At 41.6% G+C, this 21,693-nt stretch overlaps 1 protein-coding gene across 1 annotated transcript; it reads right to left on the bottom strand.

Annotated features, from left to right (window-relative positions):
* Positions 1 to 2,884: 2,884 nt before the first annotated feature.
* LOC308393287 (uncharacterized protein) lies at positions 2,885 to 21,693 on the bottom strand. The gene is made up of 13 exons (XM_080876941.1): positions 21,666 to 21,693; positions 19,491 to 19,574; positions 19,296 to 19,406; positions 19,082 to 19,195; positions 16,979 to 17,092; positions 15,317 to 15,395; positions 13,017 to 13,245; positions 8,035 to 9,796; positions 7,767 to 7,940; positions 6,559 to 6,732; positions 4,842 to 4,997; positions 4,470 to 4,516; positions 2,885 to 4,294 (listed from the first exon to the last, which is right to left on the bottom strand). The coding sequence occupies exons 2-13, from the start codon at positions 19,568 to 19,570 to the stop codon at positions 3,726 to 3,728; spliced, it is 3,609 nt and encodes a 1,202-aa protein (XP_080733067.1). The 5' UTR covers positions 19,571 to 19,574; positions 21,666 to 21,693; the 3' UTR covers positions 2,885 to 3,725.

Raw genomic sequence — 21,693 nt, forward strand, 5'->3', positions numbered from 1 at the left:
TAAATAAATAAATAATAATAATAATAATAATAATAATAATAATCAAACTGTAATTTCTTTTAAATTTCCCACTTATGGACATTTCCTCAATAACTGCACTGATTTTTTCCCCCCATGTTGATCTGACCTTTTCCTCCATAATAATCACAACAAACTGGACACTAGTCCAAGCAAAGAAAGATCAATAGATTTAGGACAGAATGAGGAAGGACTGCAGGAAAGTTAACAAGTACAAACAGCTGTTTTACATGAAAGACCTGCGGGGTGGCTGTAGCTCAGGTGGCAGAGCAGGTCAGCCACTAATCAGAAGGTCGGTGGTTCGATCCCAGGCTGCCTCCTGGCTGCATGCCAAATATCCTTGGGCAAGATACTAACCCCATGTTTGCCTACTGGTGGTGGTCAGAGGGCCCGGTGGCGCCTGTGTCCGACAGCCTCGCCTCAGTGCAGCCTCGCCTCTGTCAGTGCACCCCAGGGCAGCTGTGGCTACAAAACATTCACCAGTGTGTGAATGGGTGAATGACTGACTGTAGTGTAAAGCGCTTTGGGGCCTTTAAGGACTAGAAAAGTGCTATACAAATGCAGGCCATTTACCAAAATACCTAAGGAAACTTCTGCTTGGAGAGCAGATAAGATGTTGTTTTGTTCACAAAAGAAAAATGACACAGACAAACCACAAAGAGATCCAGAACATACAAACATTTATTGCAAGATACAAACCTGAGGTTTGCAGAATACTGAAATGCAGGTAGTGCCAGAGTTTCTAAGAGGGGTTTAAGACAAACATACACTGAGCAGTTGGGGATACAGGATAGATTTACTTAAATATGCTGAAGCTTCTTCCTTATGTGGCAGCACGAAGGAGGAAAACCAGTAAAGTTGACACCCACACTTTTTAGGTAGAAGGACTGACAATACAAAACAGTTAATTAAAATACTTTATCAACAAACATTAATTAAAAGGACAAGATTCACTGCCACCCTAGTTAAAATGGAACTCAGTAAAATAATTTAACAAAATGGTGGAGACTAACCACTTCGGGAGGCAACCTAAAGGAAGGAGTGCCCAAAGGTGCCACCAATTACTCACCCGTGTAGTCTCTCTGCAATCCTCACTTCTTCTTCTTCTTCGTGTTTAACGGCGGTTGGCAACCAACGTAAAGGAGCATTACCGCCTCCTACTGTTCCGGAGTATGGGTCTGCAATCCTCACTGCCACTGTCACTGCAATTTAAATGGTGCGTTATACCCATTTCCCGGTGTGTACACTCACATGCAGTGGCGGTCCTAGCCTGTTTGGCGCCCTGGGCGAACACTCCCTCTGGCGCCCCCCCCATAAAACATATTAAGGATTGTACATTAACATAAAACTGTTGTCGAAATTCACCAGAGAAACACACACACATGAATTTAGGGAGAGTATGCATTGTATGCAAACGGCTACCAAACAGCCATCATAATTCGTCATACAATGAGAACAGGACAAAGCAACAATTTACCATTTCTTCTTGGAGCAACTGTAATCCACATTATTTCCTTAGGGATTAATAAAGTATTCTGACTCTGATAATTTCACGATACATGACCTGTCATTATCCAATGACACATCTGCTTACCTGTATCTTTTGCTCGTTTCTCTTCCTCTTCTTTTCTATTTTTTCTAAACTGAGCACCTGATGGCTTTGAACTTTTCTTGTCCATCTTACATTGGTTTTCATTTTGCACTCCAGTATGAACACAAATCCCCCAACTCGAGGATCGCCACAACATAACCTAATAGACCTACACCTTAGTTCACAGATTCACTTTGTCTAAGGTGTATTTCTGGGATTTCACACAACCCAGGATTCAAATCATGAATACATAATGGGCTTGGATTTACAACATTATGAACCCCTTTCCACGGGTTGTGTGTGAGACTTTAAATCATCAAACAGTAAATTATAAATTTTAAATTGTTATTGATCCCTTTGCCCCGAGTCCTAAAGTGTATATTTGTTTTCTTACTCTTCTTATTCTTATATTTATTGTTTGTTTACTTGCACTGCTGTAACTGGAGCCTCGTCCTCTCGTCTCTCTATATTCTGTACTGTGTGTAGCGGAGATGACAATAAAGTTTACTTTGACTTCAGCAGCAATAGGCGCACCGAGGGCTCTCGTGCTCACTTTTCGCGTATAGAATTTCTATAAAACATCGGTGCAGATTATGTCTGTATCATAATGTCTGGTGTTTTCGTGTTTGTTGTTTTGTTTTATTTTGCGAGTTGGTTATTAGATGCTGCTCCAGCCACCAGTGAATCCCCCGCCGCCCTGCCCTCTCCTCCCTGTGCCGCAAGCAGCAGGCACACCTCGCAAACGAAGGGCGCCCTTACTCCCAGCAAATGGGTGATAGAAAACCGATCGGTGCCTGTACCATTCCCAATATGTGCTGGCATGATGTCGGGGCAGCATGAGTACGAGCAATTTTTTTTTTTTGCCGATGCCCGTGATGCCGCCCCCCACCACAATGCCGCCCCGGGCAACCGCCCGTGTCGCCCGTATCAAAAACTGCTACTGCTCACATGCATCAGAGGGAATTCCACCACATATCCCTAGCCTCCACAACAAGCAGCCATGCCTCCACTAAAGCTAAATCAAAAAATAAAAACAGAACAAAAAACAACAACTATATATTGTGACATATAAAACACAAAACAACTCAGTAAACGAGATATAAAAGAAACAAGAACGAATTCAAACACCCTAAAATGCAACTCCTTTAAAAGCATGATTAAAATATAACAAACAATTAACGCTAAAACAGCATAAAACAAGGAACCAGCCAATGCCAGTAGTAAATGACAGCAAAGCTACAACAAGACAGCAGCAGTGTTTAGGCCACCCTTTAATGGTTATACAGATTAAGCAGTTGCCAGGAGAAATGAATCCAGTCTGCAATACTTAACAACAACCTGTAATCTTTGCCACCTTGAACAGGAATGAGTGCAAGTTGCCAGAGCTCAAGAGTAGATGACAGCTGTTCCTTATAACCAACCTCTGATTAACAGCTAAGGGAAGGGTGAATGTTCATGCTAGTGTTTTCAGTGGCAGAAGTGCAGTTTTGGGTCTCTTTGAAGAACGAAACATTGTTATAAGGTCTGCGATAATGTTTTACACTGAGGAGAGACACTACTCTCTACAGACTGACCCAGTGGACAAATTAAGCATAACAAATAAGAAAACTACAGTAGTTATAGCAGTTGCTTGAAGGTCACGGGACATTAATATTAACATGCATTTAATAAAATCAGCACGGTTGATCATCCATATCACTGATATAATAAAACAGAAACTGATGCAACAACGCAAGTTCATTTAAGTCATTAATTATGAATAAAATCTGGATAAACCCCGGCTGGTCTCTACACTTTTGTTCACTGAAAAATGATGTGTGAATGTCTCTGAAGAGTTTGTAAATTCATCTTCTGGGTTTGTGTAGCTCAGTGATTCCTCCCTGATATCACAGTGTGTCTCATGTACAGCAAACTAACTGCGAACAGCAAACTAAAGCATCTCAGGTGAGTTAAGTTTAGAGAAACACAGCATACTTCACTATAAAGCTGTGAGTGGAGGAGGAGGACAGAAAAACAACATGTGGATGCTGGAATAATTGTAGCTTTCATCGTTAAAGGACTAAGGAGACAAAGTTTACAAGGAAAGTGACAGACACGTACAGACTGCATTATCTGTTCAACAGTTTCTGTTTGCCTGGAAAATCTCTGATTCTACAGATTTACACAAACACAATGAAGAAACAGGCCTGAACGCAAACCCAGCATAAAGAGGTTCAGTGAATGTGGTGTTGAAGGTGTGGAGGTGGATCAGAGTGTCAGAGGAGACTCTGTAGAAGGACAGAGTGCCAGCAGGACAGTCCACATACACTCCTACTCTGTTAGAGACAGAGGAGGAGGATGAAGAAAAACATGTCTTTTGGTTATTGTGCCAGACAAAATAACGATTTTCAGAGCAGCTCAGACTCCAGGACTGATCATTTCCACCAAACAAACAACTAATATTGTCTCCTTTCCTTCTGATTCCTCCGTAACTCACTGAAATGTCAACCCTGCCTCTCCACTCGACCTCCCAGTAGCAGCGACCAGTCAGACCATCTCTGCACAGCAGCTGAGGACGGTCATCAAATCTGTCTGGATGATCAGGATATGACTGAACCTCCTCCACATGTGTCACCGTCCTGTTGTTGTCAGACAGTTTGAGGTTTGTGTGTACTGTGTTTGTGTCGATTGTGAGTTGACAGGAATCTAATGGAGAGAACAAACACAATCCAGCTGCAGTTATTGATCCATCATCTGTTCATTGATTGACACTTTGATGGTGAGTCCTGACATCAGAGATGTGAATGAGTGATGTGACAGTTTGAAGATGGTTGAATGTGTGCTGCTTTATTTTCATGAATCACATTAAAAACACACTTACACTTCCTCAGACCTGGTCTCAACCATTGGACTCCAGCAGGCTCCACCCTGAGAGAAGGAGGGGGGTCAGACCAGCACAGTCTCTTTCAGCATAAATAATATGTAAACCAATATGTTGTGTGTGTTAAATAATTTACTAATGGGAAATCATGAAACAGTAAGTTAGGCACAGAATTAATGTCCCAGGTGTTCTTCTGAGAAATCCCCTGCATGTAAAACTGGTCCTATATGTGTGATTGTTCATATAAAGTTCATATTCTGGCTTAAAGAAAAGGAGAAAAAACTACCAGCACTTAGTGAAGGACAAAGAAAAAATTTCCACTCCTTTTTCCTCTATCAACATTGTACATGGCTGCAGCCAGTCACTCCATACCTGAGAGTCTCCAGAGTCAGCTGCTTCAGGAGATTCACTCCTGTCTCTCCAGGATGATTGTAGCTCAGGTCCAGCACTCTCAGATGAGTAGTGTTGGCGGTTACAGCTGATGTAAGGGAATCACAGCCTTTCTCTGTAACCAGACAGCCTGACAGACTGTGAGACACACAAAACACCACAAGTGGGGAAGAATTTATAAAAACTGGGACTTGGTCCACATTTTAATTAATGACTCAAACATAAATAACTAAAAAAAAAATTAACAAGAGAGGAGACAGTATGGTTCCCTCAGATTTTGGCAGTGGAAATAGAATTTTGATACTTGGAAAAACACTGATTTCGTGAGTTTTAGACACGAATATAGTTAATGCAACCTCTATATTCAGTTTACAGTGTTGGGAAGGTTACTTTTAAAATATATTCCAATACAGATTACAGAATACATGCCCCAAAATGTATTTTGTAACGTATTCCGTTACATTACTCAATGACAGTAATGTATTCTGAATAATTTGGATTACTTAATATATTATCATGCTTTATCATGCTGCAGGTAAGGCTGCACTTTTTGCAGTGATCTCATATGGAAAACTATTCTGCACGTATATAAAACAGGTCCGCGGCTCCAAACCGTAGTAAAGGGACCTCTGGCTAATACGTCGGGTTCCGTGTCGGGCTCGTAGCTGAAAACTAGCTTTACTTTGTTGTCTGGGTCAACGTTGCTAGTGAGACAGACAGAGGCGTTGAAAGGCTGCTCCAACGGAACTTATTGCTTCGGAGGAAAACACGAACACAGTGTACAGTCGAGTCTTAATAGCTTAATTACAACTGGGCTCGGTATGGCAGTCCATTCTCCCTGCAGCATGGACTGCACTGCCCATAGGGCTACATTCTTTAGGGCTATGCCTGTAACACTCTGCCTATTGCCTTCACATTAAATAATCTTTTGAGTAATCATTTTTAAAAATATTTCTTCACGTCATTATGCGGGCCACAAGTATGGGTGACATACTGCGAGATTGAGACACAGGCATTAGAGCCTCTTAATGCATGTTTTGTTTGCGTTTCCACCGGCATGGAATTACCAGAAATAGAGAGGGCATAGCCTAACATATGAAACAGGAAAATACCGCCATGTAATCCATTTATTTCAGTAACTGTATTCTGAATACCACCTTTTTAAACGTTAACTGTAATGGAATACAGTTACTCATATTTTGTATTTTAAATACGTAACGCCGGTACTCCCCAATACTGACAGTTTAGAACCAAACTTTTCAGTAAGTGATGGAAGGATATGTTTAATATTTATTTTTCCAGTCAAATGGAAAGCTTGAACAGATAGACACGCAAATGGAATTTAGCCCTATAATAAATGTTGACTCACATTCTTACTTGCTGATTAACAGATCTCAAATATGTGATCATTTGTATTTAAAACCCTTTCAAATGTTCATAAGGACTGGTTTTCATTAGTAAGTCTAAGCTACATTTTCTGTTTCTGAAGTGTCACTAACAATGCCCATGCACAGCTAAATAGTATTATTGTGTACTGGATACTAATTGCAGCATATGGTCTTCAGGGTACCCGTTCACTTTTGCAAGCACATCATAGAACACATAAGCACCGATGGTTGAGTAAAGTGAATATGAAATCCAAACAATTAAAACAATGTAATTTTGAGTTCATGAGTTTAACAGTGTGATGAACCCTGACCTTAGAGCTTCCAGTTTGCAGTGTGGACTCTGCAGTCCAGCTGACAGGAGTGTCACTCCTGAATCCTGCAGGTCGTTGTTACTCAAATCCAGGTCTCTCACACTGGAGAACTGGAAGCTAAGAACTGAGGACAGACTTTCACAGCTTCTTTCTGAGAGGTTACAGCCGTTCATCCTGAAAAGATATTGTACAAAATTTTTGATAGAGACGAGTCTGCTTACAGAGCAGAGGTGAGAGCCCTGACATCATAGTATTGTACAACAACCTGCTGCTCAATGTATGCAAGTCCTCGGAGCTCATTGTGGACTACAGGAAAGTGCAGGGTGGAGGACACATACCCATTTTCATTGAGGGGAGAGTGTCAGATGCTTCAGGTTCCTGGGCATCAGCATCATTGAAGATCTGATCTGGTCATCACGTGGATGTGATCACAAAAGCAGCAAAAGTGTGCTGAGGAGGTTTGGCATGGACCCTTGAAAACTCCCCAACTTTTATGGATGCACCATCGAGAGTATTCTGTCTGGCTCTATCATGATTTGGTATGGCAGTTGTAATGGCTCTGGACCACAAAGCTCTATGGCTCTATTATTGTACGATCTACTGTACAATATAAAGCGCCTTGAGGCGACCGTTGTTGTGATTTGGCGCTATATAAATGAAATTGAAAAGATGAAAAAAGAAAAGTATGAAAGGTGATCAGATCAGATCATATCACTGGGTCTGAACTGCCAGCCATCCAGGACCTGTTCAGATAGGGTTGTAAGAAGAAGGTCCACCGGATCCTCCCTGATTCCAGCCACCCCACCCATACACTCTTTATGGTCCTGCCATCAGGTATGAAGTATATAAGCATCTACAACCACACCAATAGATTCAGGTACAGTTTCTACCTGAACTTCAGAAATATAGGACAGTTTATTTTGCACAATCATTGTACACACTGTAACAGCAGTCTGGCAAGGAAGTAGCGGCTAGCAGGTCCAGCAGGCATGTGGTGTGGAGGTTAGCCGAAGCCAGTCAGTTAAATCAAACAAGAGACCTTTATTCGTTGTCAGCAACATAAGTTGCTGCTGCATAAATACCTGTGCTTCTTGTCTTTAATTACTTTGTCACTGATCTGTACTTGTTGTAACTTAAAGAGATTTATGAATCGGAAACTTTAGACAAATATCTAAAAACATATAAACCAAACTGTGAGTTGCTCTGACCTGAGAGTTTCAAGTGTGCAGTGTTGACTCTTCAATCCAACTGATAACAGCTGTACTCCTGAATGTTGTAGGTCATTGTTGCCTAGTTCCAGCTGTTTCAGTCTAGAGGACTGAGAGCTGAGAACTGTAGACAGAGCTTCACAGCTTCTTTCTGAAAGGAAACACTCACTCAATCTGAAAAGACATAAAGATGAAGGCAAGTTTTTTTCCCCCCCATCACTGAACCAGAGCAATGTATTCAAATAATGTTAACTTGACAATAACTTACAGAGCTTTCTTGGAGGCTTTGACCACTGGCAGCAGTCTCAGTAGAGCCTCTTCTGAAACACAGTACTTCTTCAGATCAAACACATCCAGATCTTCTTCTGCTGACAGCAAGATGAAGACCAGAGCTGACCACTGAGCAGGAGACAGTTTATCTGTGAAGAGACGTCCTGATCTCAAGTACTGTTGGATCTCTTTTACTAGAGAACGATCATTCAGTTCATTCAGACAATGGAGCAGGTTGATGTTTTTCTCTGCAGATAGATTCTCATTGATCTTCTTCTTGATGTACTGGACGGTTTCCTGATTGGTCTGTGAGCTACTTCCTGTTTGGTTTAACAGACCTCGTAGGAGACTCTGATTGGTCTCCAGTGACAGACCAAGAAGGAAACGAAGGAACAAGTCCAGGTGTCCATTTGGACTTTGTAAGGCCTTGTCCACAGCACTCTGGTAAAGGTGTGTACCTGTTTGTTGTTCTTCCAGCAGATTGACTCCAGAGTTAATGAAAGTCAGATGGACATGAAGAGCAGCCAGAAACTCTTGAATGCTAAGATGGACAAAGCAGAACACCCTGTCCTGGTACAGTCCTCTCTCCTCTATAAAGATCTGTGTGAACACTCCTGAGTACACTGAGGCTGCTGTGATATCGATGCCACACTCTGTCAGGTCTGATTCATAGAAGATCAGGTTTCCCTTCTGCAGCTGCTCAAAAGCCAGTTTTCCCAGAGACTCAATAATCTTTGTATTTTCCACACTCCAGTGTGGATCTGTCTCAACTCCATCATCATACTTGACCTTCTTCACTTTGGCCTGAACCACCAGAAAGTGGATGTACATCTCAGTCAGGGTCTCAGGCAGTTCCCCTTCCTCTCTGGTTTTCAGCATATCCTCCAGAACTGTAGCAGTGATCCAGCAGAAGACTGGGATGTGGCACATGATGTGGAGGCTCCGTGATGTCTTGATGTGGGAGATGATCCTGCAGGCCTGTTCCTCATCTCTGAATCTCTTCCTAAAGTACTCGTCCTTCTGTGATCTAGTGAAACCTCTGACCTCTGTCACCATATCTACATATTTAGGAGGGATCTGACTGGCTGCTGCAGGTCGTGTGGTTATCCAGAGGTGAGCAGAGGGAAGTAGTTTACCCCTGATAAGGTTTATTAACAGCACATCCACTGAGGTGGACTTTCTAGGATCAGTTAGGACTTTAGTTCTGCGGAAGTCCAGAGGAAGTCGACACTCATCCAGACCATCAAAGATGAACACAACTTTAAACTCTTCAAAGCTGGAGATTCCTGCTTCTTTGGTTTCAGTAAAGAAGTGATGAACAAGTTCCACCAGGCTGAACTTTTCCTTTTTCAGAACATTCAGCTCTCTGAAACTGAATGGAAATATAAACTGAATGTCCTCATTGGCTTTGTCTTCAGCCCAGTCCAGAATTAACTTTTGTGTTAGGACAGTTTTCCCAATGCCAGCCACTCCCTTTATCAGCACTGTTCTAATTGGTTCATCTCTTCCAAGTGAGGCTTTAAAGATGTCTTCTTGTCTGATTGTTGTTTCTGGTCTGTCTGCTTTCCTGGATGTTGTTTCAATCTGTCTGATCTCATGTTCATCATTGACCTCTGCAGTCCCTCCCTCCGTGATGTAGAGCTCTGTGTAGATCTGATTCAGAAGGGTTGGGTTTCCTGCTTTAGCGATCCCCTCAAACACACACTGGAACTTCTTCTTCAGGGTAGATTTAAGAACGTGGCAAACAACACCATGTGTTCCTAAATGAAAACAAAACCAATGAAAGAAATAAAGAAATTCATTAATAAAAATATTATATATATATATATATATATATATATATATATATATATATATATATATATATATATATATATATATATATGTACACTCAACAAAAATATAAACGCAACACCTTTGTTACTGCTCCCATTCCCCATGGGATGGACGTAGAGACCTAAAATTCATTCCAGATACACAATATAACCATCCCTCCCAAACAGTGGTCACAAATCAGTCCAAATGTGTGGTAGTGGGCACATCTGCTATATTGAGATAATCCATCCCACCTCACAGGTGTGCCACATCAGGATGCTGATCTGACATCATGAGTAGTGCACAGGTGTACCTCAGACTGCCCACAACAAAAGGCCACCCTGGAATGTGCAGTTTTTTGCGCTATTGGGGGTCTGGGGACCCAGAACCGGTCAGTATCTGGTGTGACCACCATTTGCCTCATGCAGTGCAACACATCGTCGCATGGAGTCTATCAGATTGTCAATTGTGGCCTGTGGAATGTTGGTCCACTCCACTTCAATGGCTGTGCGAGGTTGTTGGATATTCGTGGGAACTGGTACACGCTGTCGTATACGCCGGTCAAGCACATCCCGAACATGCTCAATGGGTGACATGTCCGGTGAGTATGCTGGCCATGCAAGAACTGGGACATTCTCAGCTGCCATCTGCCCTGAACAATGTGAACCATGATTCATCCGTGAAGCGCACACCTCTCCAACGTGCCAGACGCCATCGAATGTGAGCATTTGCCCACACAAGTCTGTTACGGCGACGAGCTGGAGTCAGGTCAAGACCCAGATGAGGACGACGGGCATGCAGTTGAGCGTCCCTGAGATGGTTTCTGACAGTTTGTGCAGAAATTGTTTGGTTGTGCAAACCAATCGTTCCAGCAGCTGTCTGGGTGGCTGGTCTCAAACGATCTTGGAGGTGAACCTGCTGGATGTGGAGGTCCTGGGCTGGTGTGGTTACACGAGGTCTGCGGTTGTGAGGCCGGTTGGATGTGCTGCCATATTCTCTGAAACGCCTGTGGAGACGGCTTATGGTTGAGAAATGAACATTCAATGCACGGGCGACAGATCTGGTTGACATTCCTGCTGTCAGCATGCCAATTGCATGCTCCCTCATTGCTTGTGGCATCTGTGGCATTTTGCCGTGAGACAAAACTGCACATTCCAGGGTGGCCTTTTGTTGTGGGCAGTCTGAGGTACACCTGTGCACTATTCATGATGTCAGATCAGCATCCTGATGTGGCACACCTGTGAGGTGGGATGGATTATCTCAATATAGCAGATGTGCCCACTACCACACATTTGGACTGATTTGTGACCACTGTTTGGGAGGGATGGTTATATTGTGTATCTGGAATGAATTTTAGGTCTCTACGTCCATCCCATGGAGAATGGGAGCAGTAACAAAGGTGTTGCGTTTATATTTTTGTTGAGTGTATATATATATATATATATATATACAGTGGGGCAAAAAAGTATTTAGTCAGCCACCGATTGTGCAAGTTCCCCCACCTAAAATGATGACAGAGGTCAGTAATTTGCACCAGAGGTACACTTCAACTGTGAGAGACAGAATGTTAAAAAAAAATCCATGAATCCACATGGTAGGATTTGTAAAGAATTTATTCGTAAATCAGGGTGGAAAATAAGTATTTGGTCACCTCAAACAAGGAAAATCTCTGGCTCTCACAGACCTGTAACGTCTTCTGTAAGAAGCTTTTCTGTCCCCCACTCGTTACCTGTATGAATGGCACCTGTTTGAACTCATCATCTGTATAAAAGACACCTGTCCACAGCCTCAAACAGTCAGACTCCAAACTCCGCCATGGCCAAGACCAAAGAGCTTTCGAAGGACACCAGGAAAAGTATTGTAGACCTGCACCAGACAGGGAAGAGTGAATCTACAATAGGCAAGCAGCTTGGTATGAAAAAATCAACTGTGGGCGCAATCATCAGAAAATGGAAGACATACAAGACCACTGATAATCTCCCTCGATCTGGGGCTCCACGCAAGATCTCATCCCGTGGGGTCAAAATGATCATGAGAATGGTGAGCAAAGATCCTAGAACCACACGGGGGCACCTGGTGAATGACCTGCAGAGAGCTGGGACCAAAGTAACAAAGGTCACCATCAGTAACACACTACAACGGCAGGGAATCAAATCCCGCAGTGCCAGACGTGTTCCGCTGCTGAAGCCAGTGCATGTCCAGGCCCGTCTGAAGTTTGCCAGAGAGCACATGGATGATACAGCAGAGGATTGGGAGAATGTCATGTGGTCAGATGAAACCAAAGTAGAACTTTTTGGTATAAACTCAACTCGTCGTGTTTGGAGGAAGACGAATACTGAGTTGCATCCCAAGAACACCATACCTACTGTGAAGCATGGGGGTGGAAACATCATGCTATGGGGCTGTTTTTCTGCCAAGGGGACAGGACGACTGATCCGTGTTAAGGACAGAATGAATGGGGCCATGTATCGTGAGATTTTGAGCCAAAACCTCCTTCCATCAGTGAGAACTTTGAAGATGAAACGAGGCTGGGTCTTCCAACATGACAATGATCCAAAACACACCGCCCGGGCAACAAAGGAGTGGCTCCGTAAGAAGCATTTGAAAGTCCTGGAGTGGCCTAGCCAGTCTCCAGACCTCAACCCCATAGAAAATCTGTGGCGGGAGTTGAAAGTCCGTGTTGCTCGGCGACAGCCCCAAAACATCACTGCTCTCGAGAAGATCTGCATGTAGGAATGGGCCAAAATACCAGCTACTGTGTGTGCAAACCTGGTAAAGACCTATAGTAAACGTTTGACCTCTGTTATTGCCAACAAAGGTTATGTTACAAAGTATTGAGTTGTATTTTTGTTATTGACCAAATACTTATTTTCCACCCTGATTTACGAATAAATTCTTTACAAATCCTACCATGTGGATTCATGGATTTTTTTTTCACATTCTGTCTCTCACAGTTGAAGTGTACCTCTGGTGCAAATTACTGACCTCTGTCATCATTTTAGGTGGGGGAACTTGCACAATCGGTGGCTGACTAAATACTTTTTTGCCCCACTGTATATATATATATATATAGTTCACTCGCAGTGTGGTTGCTTCAATAAAATGAAGATATTGGTAAATGTCCCATTTAACCAGTGGTTTAAATTCTACGAGAAATCCTCTTACTACTCTGCAGACGGTCAGCCAGCTCCTCCTGGTCCATTTTCCTCAGGAAGTCCAGTATGATTTTCAGAAAAGCCTCTTTGCTGCTCCTCCTCTTCTCTTCATCCCTACCTTCCAACACCTCCTCATCCTCCTTTTGCCTCTTCAAGCATTCGCAATAATCCGGACTGAGAACCTTCTGGATCTTCTTCAACTCATTCTTCACAAAAGTGATGACGTTACCCTCCAGCTCCTAGAATAGAATATTGTTTGAATGACCAAATCAAACTGAAGTAATGCAGTGTCTGTGTTGGAACTGACTGACAATCTGCTAGTTTACAAACTGTAGCATGGAGATGACAGTGAGGAGAATGGGTGTGTTTGTTCATCTGTACAGCACTTTGGTCCATTGTAGTTGTTTTATACCTTTTTAGTCTATTCTATGTGATAGTTCATGCTGACAATGTGATGACGTATATTCCAGCGTAGGAATTGCACTGGACAGGTGATCAGATTGGCAAAGATTGGCGAATCGTTTATGTGGATTATAGCGTGTGTGGGTTTATTTTTTTATTACATGCGCATTTTACATGATTTCTGCAAAACCCCTAATGGAAAGATACCATGGCCTGGGACATGTTAAATGCATGCTTTATAAATAAAAATGGCACAGTATTGTTTGGTATGTACAGTGGGGCAAAAAAGTATTTAGTCAGCCACCGATTGTGCAAGTTCCCCCACTTAAAATGATGACAGAGGTCAGTAATTTGCACCAGAGGTACACTTCAACTGTGAGAGACAGAATGTGAAAAAAAATCCATGAATCCACATGGTAGGATTTGTAAAGAATTTATTCGTAAATCAGGGTGGAAAATAAGTATTTGGTCACCTCAAACAAGGAAAATCTCTGGCTCTCACAGACCTGTAACGTCTTCTGTAAGAAGCTTTTCTGTCCCCCACTCGTTACCTGTATGAATGGCACCTGTTTGAACTCATCATCTGTATAAAAGACACCTGTCCACAGCCTCAAACAGTCAGACTCCAAACTCCGCCATGGCCAAGACCAAAGAGCTTTCGAAGGACACCAGGAAAAGTATTGTAGACCTGCACCAGACTGGGAAGAGTGAATCTACAATAGGCAAGCAGCTTGGTGTGAAAAAATCAACTGTGGGAGCAATCATCAGAAAATGGAAGACATACAAGACCACTGATAATCTCCCTCGATCTGGGGCTCCACGCAAGATCTCATCCCGTGGGGTCAAAATGATCATGAGAACGGTGAGCAAAGATCCCAGAACCACACGGGGGGACCTGGTGAATGACCTGCAGAGAGCTGGGACCAAAGTAACAAAGGTCACCATCAGTAACACACTACAACGGCAGGGAATCAAATCCCGCAGTGCCAGACGTGTTCCGCTGCTGAAGCCAGTGCATGTCCAGGCCCGTCTGAAGTTTGCCAGAGAGCACATGGATGATACAGCAGAGGATTGGGAGAATGTCATGTGGTCAGATGAAACCAAAGTAGAACTTTTTGGTATAAACTCAACTCGTCGTGTTTGGAGGAAGAAGAATACTGAGTTGCATCCCAAGAACACCATACCTACTGTGAAGCATGGGGGTGGAAACATCATGCTATGGGGCTGTTTTTCTGCCAAGGGGACAGAACGACTGATCCGTGTTAAGGACAGAATGAATGGGGCCATGTATCGTGAGATTTTGAGCCAAAACCTCCTTCCATCAGTGAGAACTTTGAAGATGAAACGAGGCTGGGTCTTCCAACATGACAATGATCCAAAACACACCGCCCGGGCAACAAAGGAGTGGCTCCGTAAGAAGCATTTGAAAGTCCTGGAGTGGCCTAGCCAGTCTCCAGACCTCAACCCCATAGAAAATCTGTGGCGGGAGTTGAAAGTCCATGTTGCTCGGCGACAGCCCCAAAACATCACTGCTCTCGAGAAGATCTGCATGGAGGAATGGGCCAAAATACCAGCTACTGTGTGTGCAAACCTGGTAAAGACCTATAGTAAACGTTTGACCTCTGTTATTGCCAACAAAGGTTATGTTACAAAGTTACAAGTTGTATTTTTGTTATTGACCAAATACTTATTTTCCACCCTATTTTACGAATAAATTCTTTACAAATCCTACCATGTGGATTCATGGATTTTTTTTTCACATTCTGTCTCTCACAGTTGAAGTGTACCTCTGGTGCAAATTACTGACCTCTGTCATCATTTTAAGTGGGGGAACTTGCACAATCGGTGGCTGACTAAATACTTTTTTGCCCCACTGTATATAAAAGTAGTTGGTTCACATGTACAGACCATAAATATGGTGTCCATATGCATTTGATGCTGCTGCACAGACTGACCACTTTGAGACTCAGAGGTCCCCTTGTCCACTCTGTGGAGGAATCATAAAAAAATTGTTCAGATTATTTCTGTCCACATAGGTCTATAAAGTGATGTTTGTATTTGAACAGAGATTCAATTCAGATACATGAAACTAACACTAACAAGCCTCAAAGAAGTGAAGCAACATTAAAGAAGACTGGGCCATAACTCATCCACTCTGATGTAAGTAACTGATAAAGTCATACAGAAGAGATTGACTTTGACTCATTGCTGCTAAAGATGTTTCTATAAACTACTGATTTGCACAGGAGTGCAAATAGTCATGTGAAAAACTTTCTTTTTCATTTTCTTATGACACGTTACAGTCCTGTAGATAAAATTCACTCTGTGATGTGGAGAAAACTCCATCCTTCAGAGAAGGGTTATACATGTTACTCATCTCTACACTCAGTCTTCTTTATGGTAGACTGTTTAAGTACACAACAGACATAAATGGGAAGACTGCAAGATAGAGACAAGTGAGAAGCGATAATAACCTGTCTGATCACAGTATAATTTGCCTTCATTTTTATCAAAATGGGAGGACTGTAAATACTCTGTGGAAAAGAAATGTAGGTATGTTCAACAATCAGAGATTCAGAGAAATTAAAAAGGAGAACAAATGATTCATAGCAGAAAACATAGAGAGTACAATAGTTCCACCATTTTGTGACGCAGAGTTAAAACTGTTATGAGAGGGAAGTTAATTTTAAGGGAAGCTTTTGAAAATGAAAAGGAAGCAAACACAGAAAAATGGATGATTTGAATGGATGGATTTTTGTACAGAAGCAAACAAAGAATTGGAAACAATTTTACAGCAAAGAGCTATTTTATCAAACTGAAGCTAATATGGTCTATATAAAGACGAGTGAAGGGAAAGAACTTTGGGCTATAAGGAATAACTAGAAGTAAGAAAAATGGAGGTTGGCTGCATTTCTTGCTGAGATACATCTTTGAATGCTGAACATAAAAAGGACTTCTGGAAATATGAGTGCTCTATACCAGTGTTAGGCTGGGATTGCAACAGTATGTGTGCTATTTTTATGTAAACGATTTAAATGATTTCCAATATGTTGCTGTTTCTAGACTTTTAATGGAACAACACAAAACATCTCCCTTGGCTTCTGGCATGTTGCATCTCATTTTTATGTTTAAATCACCGTGTATCTATTATAAAATGATCAATCCATACTGGCAAAAAAAACCAAAATAAATAAAAATACCTGTTATTTCTCGATATAGACAGATTGACATGAGCTCCTGACTTACAGGTACAGTTTTAAAAATCAAATTAATGCTGGTAACATCATGTAGCAACATCCAGGACTGCCTCCCCCACACTGTCTTTCATTTTTCAATGCAACAATCCAAAATCATCCATAAACCTCTATAAAGATGAACTTCCCTGCTTCTCATGTGGTGTCATGCTCACCAAGCTTTTTAGCATCTTCCAGTCATCGACTGCTGGACCAATTGAAGTCTTATAGCCACTTTACTTCAGAAACACCTCCTACAGCATTTATTCTTTAAACTCTGACTGCTGTGTTTGTCAAGGGTGAAAACAACAGACACTGTTGCAACAAATCAGATCACCTCTTTACAGCAGAAGGCCGTGCTTTAAACGTTTCTCCAATGCCCTTGGACTGGTTGCTTTTTAAGGACACGCAGCTGAGTTCAGGTTCAGGAAAGTCTTTTCTCTGAGGGATCCTGACAGAAAAAGAAATAGAACAACTTTAGAAGTAACTGATATCAACCTACTTGGATTTAGAGTAGGGCTGAACGATTATGGAAAATAATCTAATTGCGATTTTTTGCCCAAATATTGCGATTGCGATGCGATATGCGATTATTTTTTAAGGTCTTTGTCTTCTGTATTATTAAACAGGGACAAGCAATACATCATATAGTATGGCCAATACTATATTACATTAATTTTAAACTGTTCTTTCCTGGAAGACAGACCTCTGTTATGATGACATGAGGTGATGCATGAATTGATGACTGACATTTTTATTTAACTTCTTCAATCACAACAGTATATTTGAACATACACAATAGTTTATTTTTAGCTTACAAACATCTGAGCATAAAGTGCTGACAAGGAACCCTGGTGTAAACATTAAAATGAAAGTCAGTACAATGTGCAGATTGCAGAAATATACATAAAAAAACCAGTGGCTTTACCACACTCAGTTTTTCGACATCTGTGAACTACTAGACAGTCATTCAATTAAAAAATAATATTAAATAAATAAAACTAATAAATAAAAAATACACACATCTTACTGATCTCTGCAGTCAGTAACATTACACATAAAGTGCAAACATAATAGCAATTGTATAAACACACACACAAACACGCCTTTAAAATTTAAAGGCGTGAAATTGGACGGTCTAGCCTTCTGAATCAGAAGGCTAGTTCTGATTAGCGTCACCGCTGTCTCGGTGGAGTTTAATAAACTCGGCCGTCTGCTTCTTGCTATCTAAAATATAACCAGACACTGGTGTAAATTCTCGACTGTCTCATACTTCTGTTTAATAAGTTTTCTGTTTGACGTTTAGTCAGCTGTGTGAAAACCAAGGAGGAACCCACCCGGGGGATTAATAAAGTTTTATTTTATCTAATCTAATAACTTTAATCTCAGCCAAACCGATTTACTCACGAACAAACAAAACACTGAAAAAAGCCCAACAATAACATTTTTAGGTTGTCTAAGTGACTTAAATATTACGTTTAACCCGAGCAGCGAAACTCCGCGGTGATCTTTTTTTTTTTTTTTTTTTTTTAAATGACATCAGAAACAGCAGTATGCGACATTACGTGATGGCAGAGCTTCAGTTCATCCTTTGTCATTTTTTTTTTTTTTTTTTTTTTTAATAAATAGGACAGGGGGAATGAATAAGAGAGAGAGGGGGAGAGAAAGAAAGAAAACCAAAGGGGAGAAGAGACGGTGAGAAGGGGGGGGAAGAGAGAGAAAAAAAAAAAAAACTCCTGGGTCACCTGTATGGAGAAAAAAAACAAAAAAAAAAAACAAACAAACAAAAACAAACAGAGGAGACAGCAAACAACAAAGAGCAACATAATAATAGAGAAAACAAAGCACCATCACAATAAACTAGCTAGTCATAGATATCAGTATTTACTAAGTAATAAACGATATTGTGCAGCACGCAAGATAGACAGCGCACAGTGTGCTTTGAGGCAGCAGCCAAGAAAGCTTTAGTCCGCGTCTGTGAATACCCATGTGTGCATACCTGTGTGGATCAGCATGCTTGCATTCCAAAGGTTTCTCCATGTAATGATCTGCTAGGGAGTGTGGGGGGGGCCACAGCCCCGTCCTCCAGGGTGTGAAGCGGGTATGGAGGAGATCAAAACTCCAGACATCCAGAGGCCCCCAGAACACAAGAGACCATGGAAGACCAACAGAGGGGCAGCCGCGCCACTGTCCCAGTAAGAGCTGAGGAGAGTCTTTAATTCCTGTTTAGGAATTAAAGACATTTTTCTATCTAGTTCCACATTTTTACTATAAATATAAGAATTGTTTTAATAAGTCTACAACACATGGAGATTATCTGCTGGAAGAGCGGAGTCCTACAGATACTCTTCCCTACATAAATGGCTCCCATCATGTCGATTCTTTACACTTAGTGGGGAAAAGAGCTTCAAACACAGTTACAGCTTTAGGTACAGAATACCTCTCTATCTCAGAAAGTTCCGCTTTAAAGGTTTCTCCAATGCCCTTTGACTGGTTGCTCTTCAAGGACACACAGCTGGGTTTAGGTTCAGGAAATCCTGGACTCTGAGTGATCCTGACAGCAACAAAAAAAAAAAATGAAGACATATTTGCAGCACTTTAACTACATTATCCCTGCGTTAATAACAACTGTTCTAAAAGTAATATAAGCTTACTTAGATTCAGAGGTGCACTGTCTTTTAACATCGTCATTTGTTGACATCTCACTTTTGGCAGACTCACAGCTGGATCCAGTTTCAGGTTTGCGTTTGATTCTGTGTTTTTTTCTGTGAATAATGATGGAGCAGTGATGTTAGTGCTGAGCTGTGATGTGGAGAAGAGTCATGGACAGTTAGAGATGGTCATCTCACCTCTGAGCTTTGGTCTGGCTCTCATGTTTCCCACACAGAGTGGTTTTAGAGGGAGGGACTCCCTCCTCTCTGTCCTCCATATTCCTGACATACGGAGTAGAAAGAGGACATTTAGAAATATTTACTGAAAAATCTCTTTGTCTGACTATTTGTTAATTACACTTAATTCTAAAATAATGGACAACACAGCACTGTGGATTGTTTTTCTTTGCAGATGTCTATCTAAAAATGCTGTAACTAATGTTAAAGAAATAATTCCACCATTATTTTCTTCAGTGCCATCTCTAAACACAATGCAGAGCAACTAATTGACGTCAATTATCTTGTTAATATTGTCAAAACCTCACTGTATATGACTCTTGATGCTCTTGTTCCTCTGACAAAGAAAGCGGCTAATTGGAGAGGTTTGACTCCCTGGTGTAACTCATAAAAGTTTACCTTGAAGCAGATAACTCATAAACTAGAGAGAAGGTGGTGTTCTGCTTGTTTAGCAGACCTTTGCCTGACCTGTCAGTGTGTGTTTCTTTATAATCTCCATCTTTGCTAATAGAGGATCACCATATTGTTTGGTGTTTCACTGTATAATTTTGGGGTCTTTTAAGTCACATCTACATCACTTCCTACCTTCACCTGCAGATGAAACACAAATCATTCATGTGCACATCAAAAGAAATCCTCCTTTCCGTCATGTTTGTTGTCCAAATATCAGCTGCTTCTTTTCTGCTTCATCTCAGCAGCTATTTTTATAGAGCTAGCTCACAAAATCAGTATCTCAATGTCAGGTTAAGGTGCTGACAACATTAGACAGAGAGCCCCAATGATCAAATAAGCAGCACTTGGTGGCTTCACTTTTAACATGAAGAAAGTTCCCTTACGGAGGAAGTTTGATAAGATAAGTTTTGAATTCTAGAATTAGTTTAGAAAATTGTTCATACATCTATTTTCTACTGCTTATCCAATTAAGTGTTATGATCTGGCAAAAGCCTATCCCAGCAGCTATAGTTTAAGAGGCACCTTAGAGTCACCAAGTAACCTAACATGCATGTTTTTGGACTGTGGGAGGAACATGAAACTTCACACAGAAAGTCTGGCAGGATCAAACCCTGGACCTTCTTATTGGGAGACAATGTCATGAACCAGCACAGCATCATGCTATCCTAATAAAATTGCATATATGTGGTTGATATTCTTGTTTGAATTTTATGTTTTTTTTAAATGCAAGTAATGCATGTAAACCCTAACATTATTTGCTGGAGGCACACGGATCTGTTAGAGATTATTAGTGATATGCACCAGTGAATGCAGCCTAATCCTGGTTCGGACAAACAGGAGGTGAAGTTGTGTTTATTGCCTCCAGCTGTTTGAGTTGATCAGATCCCTTCGGTATATCACAGTCCACTTTTCTTTAACAAAGAGACACAGAGTCAAAGCTTTGGGTATGATTACATGCAAATCTTTTTCATTTTAAATCAATAAACTAATAAAAATGATGTTGTCAGCAACACAGGCATGAGATTTAAGGTTTATTGACATTCTTTCTCTTGTCTGAAATGGCATTGCTTCACTATTTAAAGTGCCAGGTTCACCACTACGTTGTCCTCTTGCATTATGGTACGTTTGAATTTTGCAGTTCCTCTATTCTTGACATTATGGTACAAGCATACAAGCAGGAATCCATGTCATGGGCTGTATCCCAATTCAGGGTCTGCAGCCTTAAAGTAAGCAGCCTTAACGGTCCACAAGGGCGGCGTACTCAAAGATCGCTAAGGCCGGAAGTGCGAGGCTTGTGAAATCGGACGGTCTAGCCTCCGTCGCGCTGCCCAGGTTGCCTAGCAACCATGATATAAAAAGCTTTTCCTCCACAGCAGGAAAAAAAACAACAACAATGACTTTTGCTCCACGGGAGAAAAAGCTGCCCTTCAGTAATCAATAGTGGATCCACACTAACAACGATTCAGAGATCAGCTGCTGACCGTCAGCTTATCTTTGCTGAGCTGGTCACGCACGTACACAAACATTAAATGGCCAGCTTTCCCAGCCCCTGCTTCCCAGTTCCAGCTGGAGCCGCTCCATAGTTCCAACTAAACGGAGCGGCAAATTTGTGCTGTTTGTGGTGGAACTAACCTGTACACAGCTGATGTTAGCAAGGAAAACATTACAGAGTGCTTCACTTACCTTTCACGGAGCTTCCCACAGGAGACGA

This window comes from Rhamphochromis sp. 'chilingali' (genome assembly GCF_963969265.1).
Source record: "Rhamphochromis sp. 'chilingali' genome assembly, chromosome: 3".
Lineage (NCBI taxonomy): Eukaryota > Metazoa > Chordata > Actinopteri > Cichliformes > Cichlidae > Rhamphochromis > Rhamphochromis sp. 'chilingali'.

Bases quoted from the DNA above. Each gene is read 5' to 3' on its own strand.
- LOC308393287 (XM_080876941.1), bottom strand. From the start codon at position 19,570: ATGGAGGACAGAGAGGAGGGAGTCCCTCCCTCTAAAACCACTCTGTGT. The intron at 15,396-16,978 runs GTGATCTGATTT...ATTCCTCCACAG, and splicing joins CGGCCTTCTGCTGTAAAGAG to AGTGGACAAGGGGACCTCTG. The intron at 13,246-15,316 runs GTCTGTACATGT...ATTCTATTCTAG, and splicing joins ATATGGACACCATATTTATG to GAGCTGGAGGGTAACGTCAT.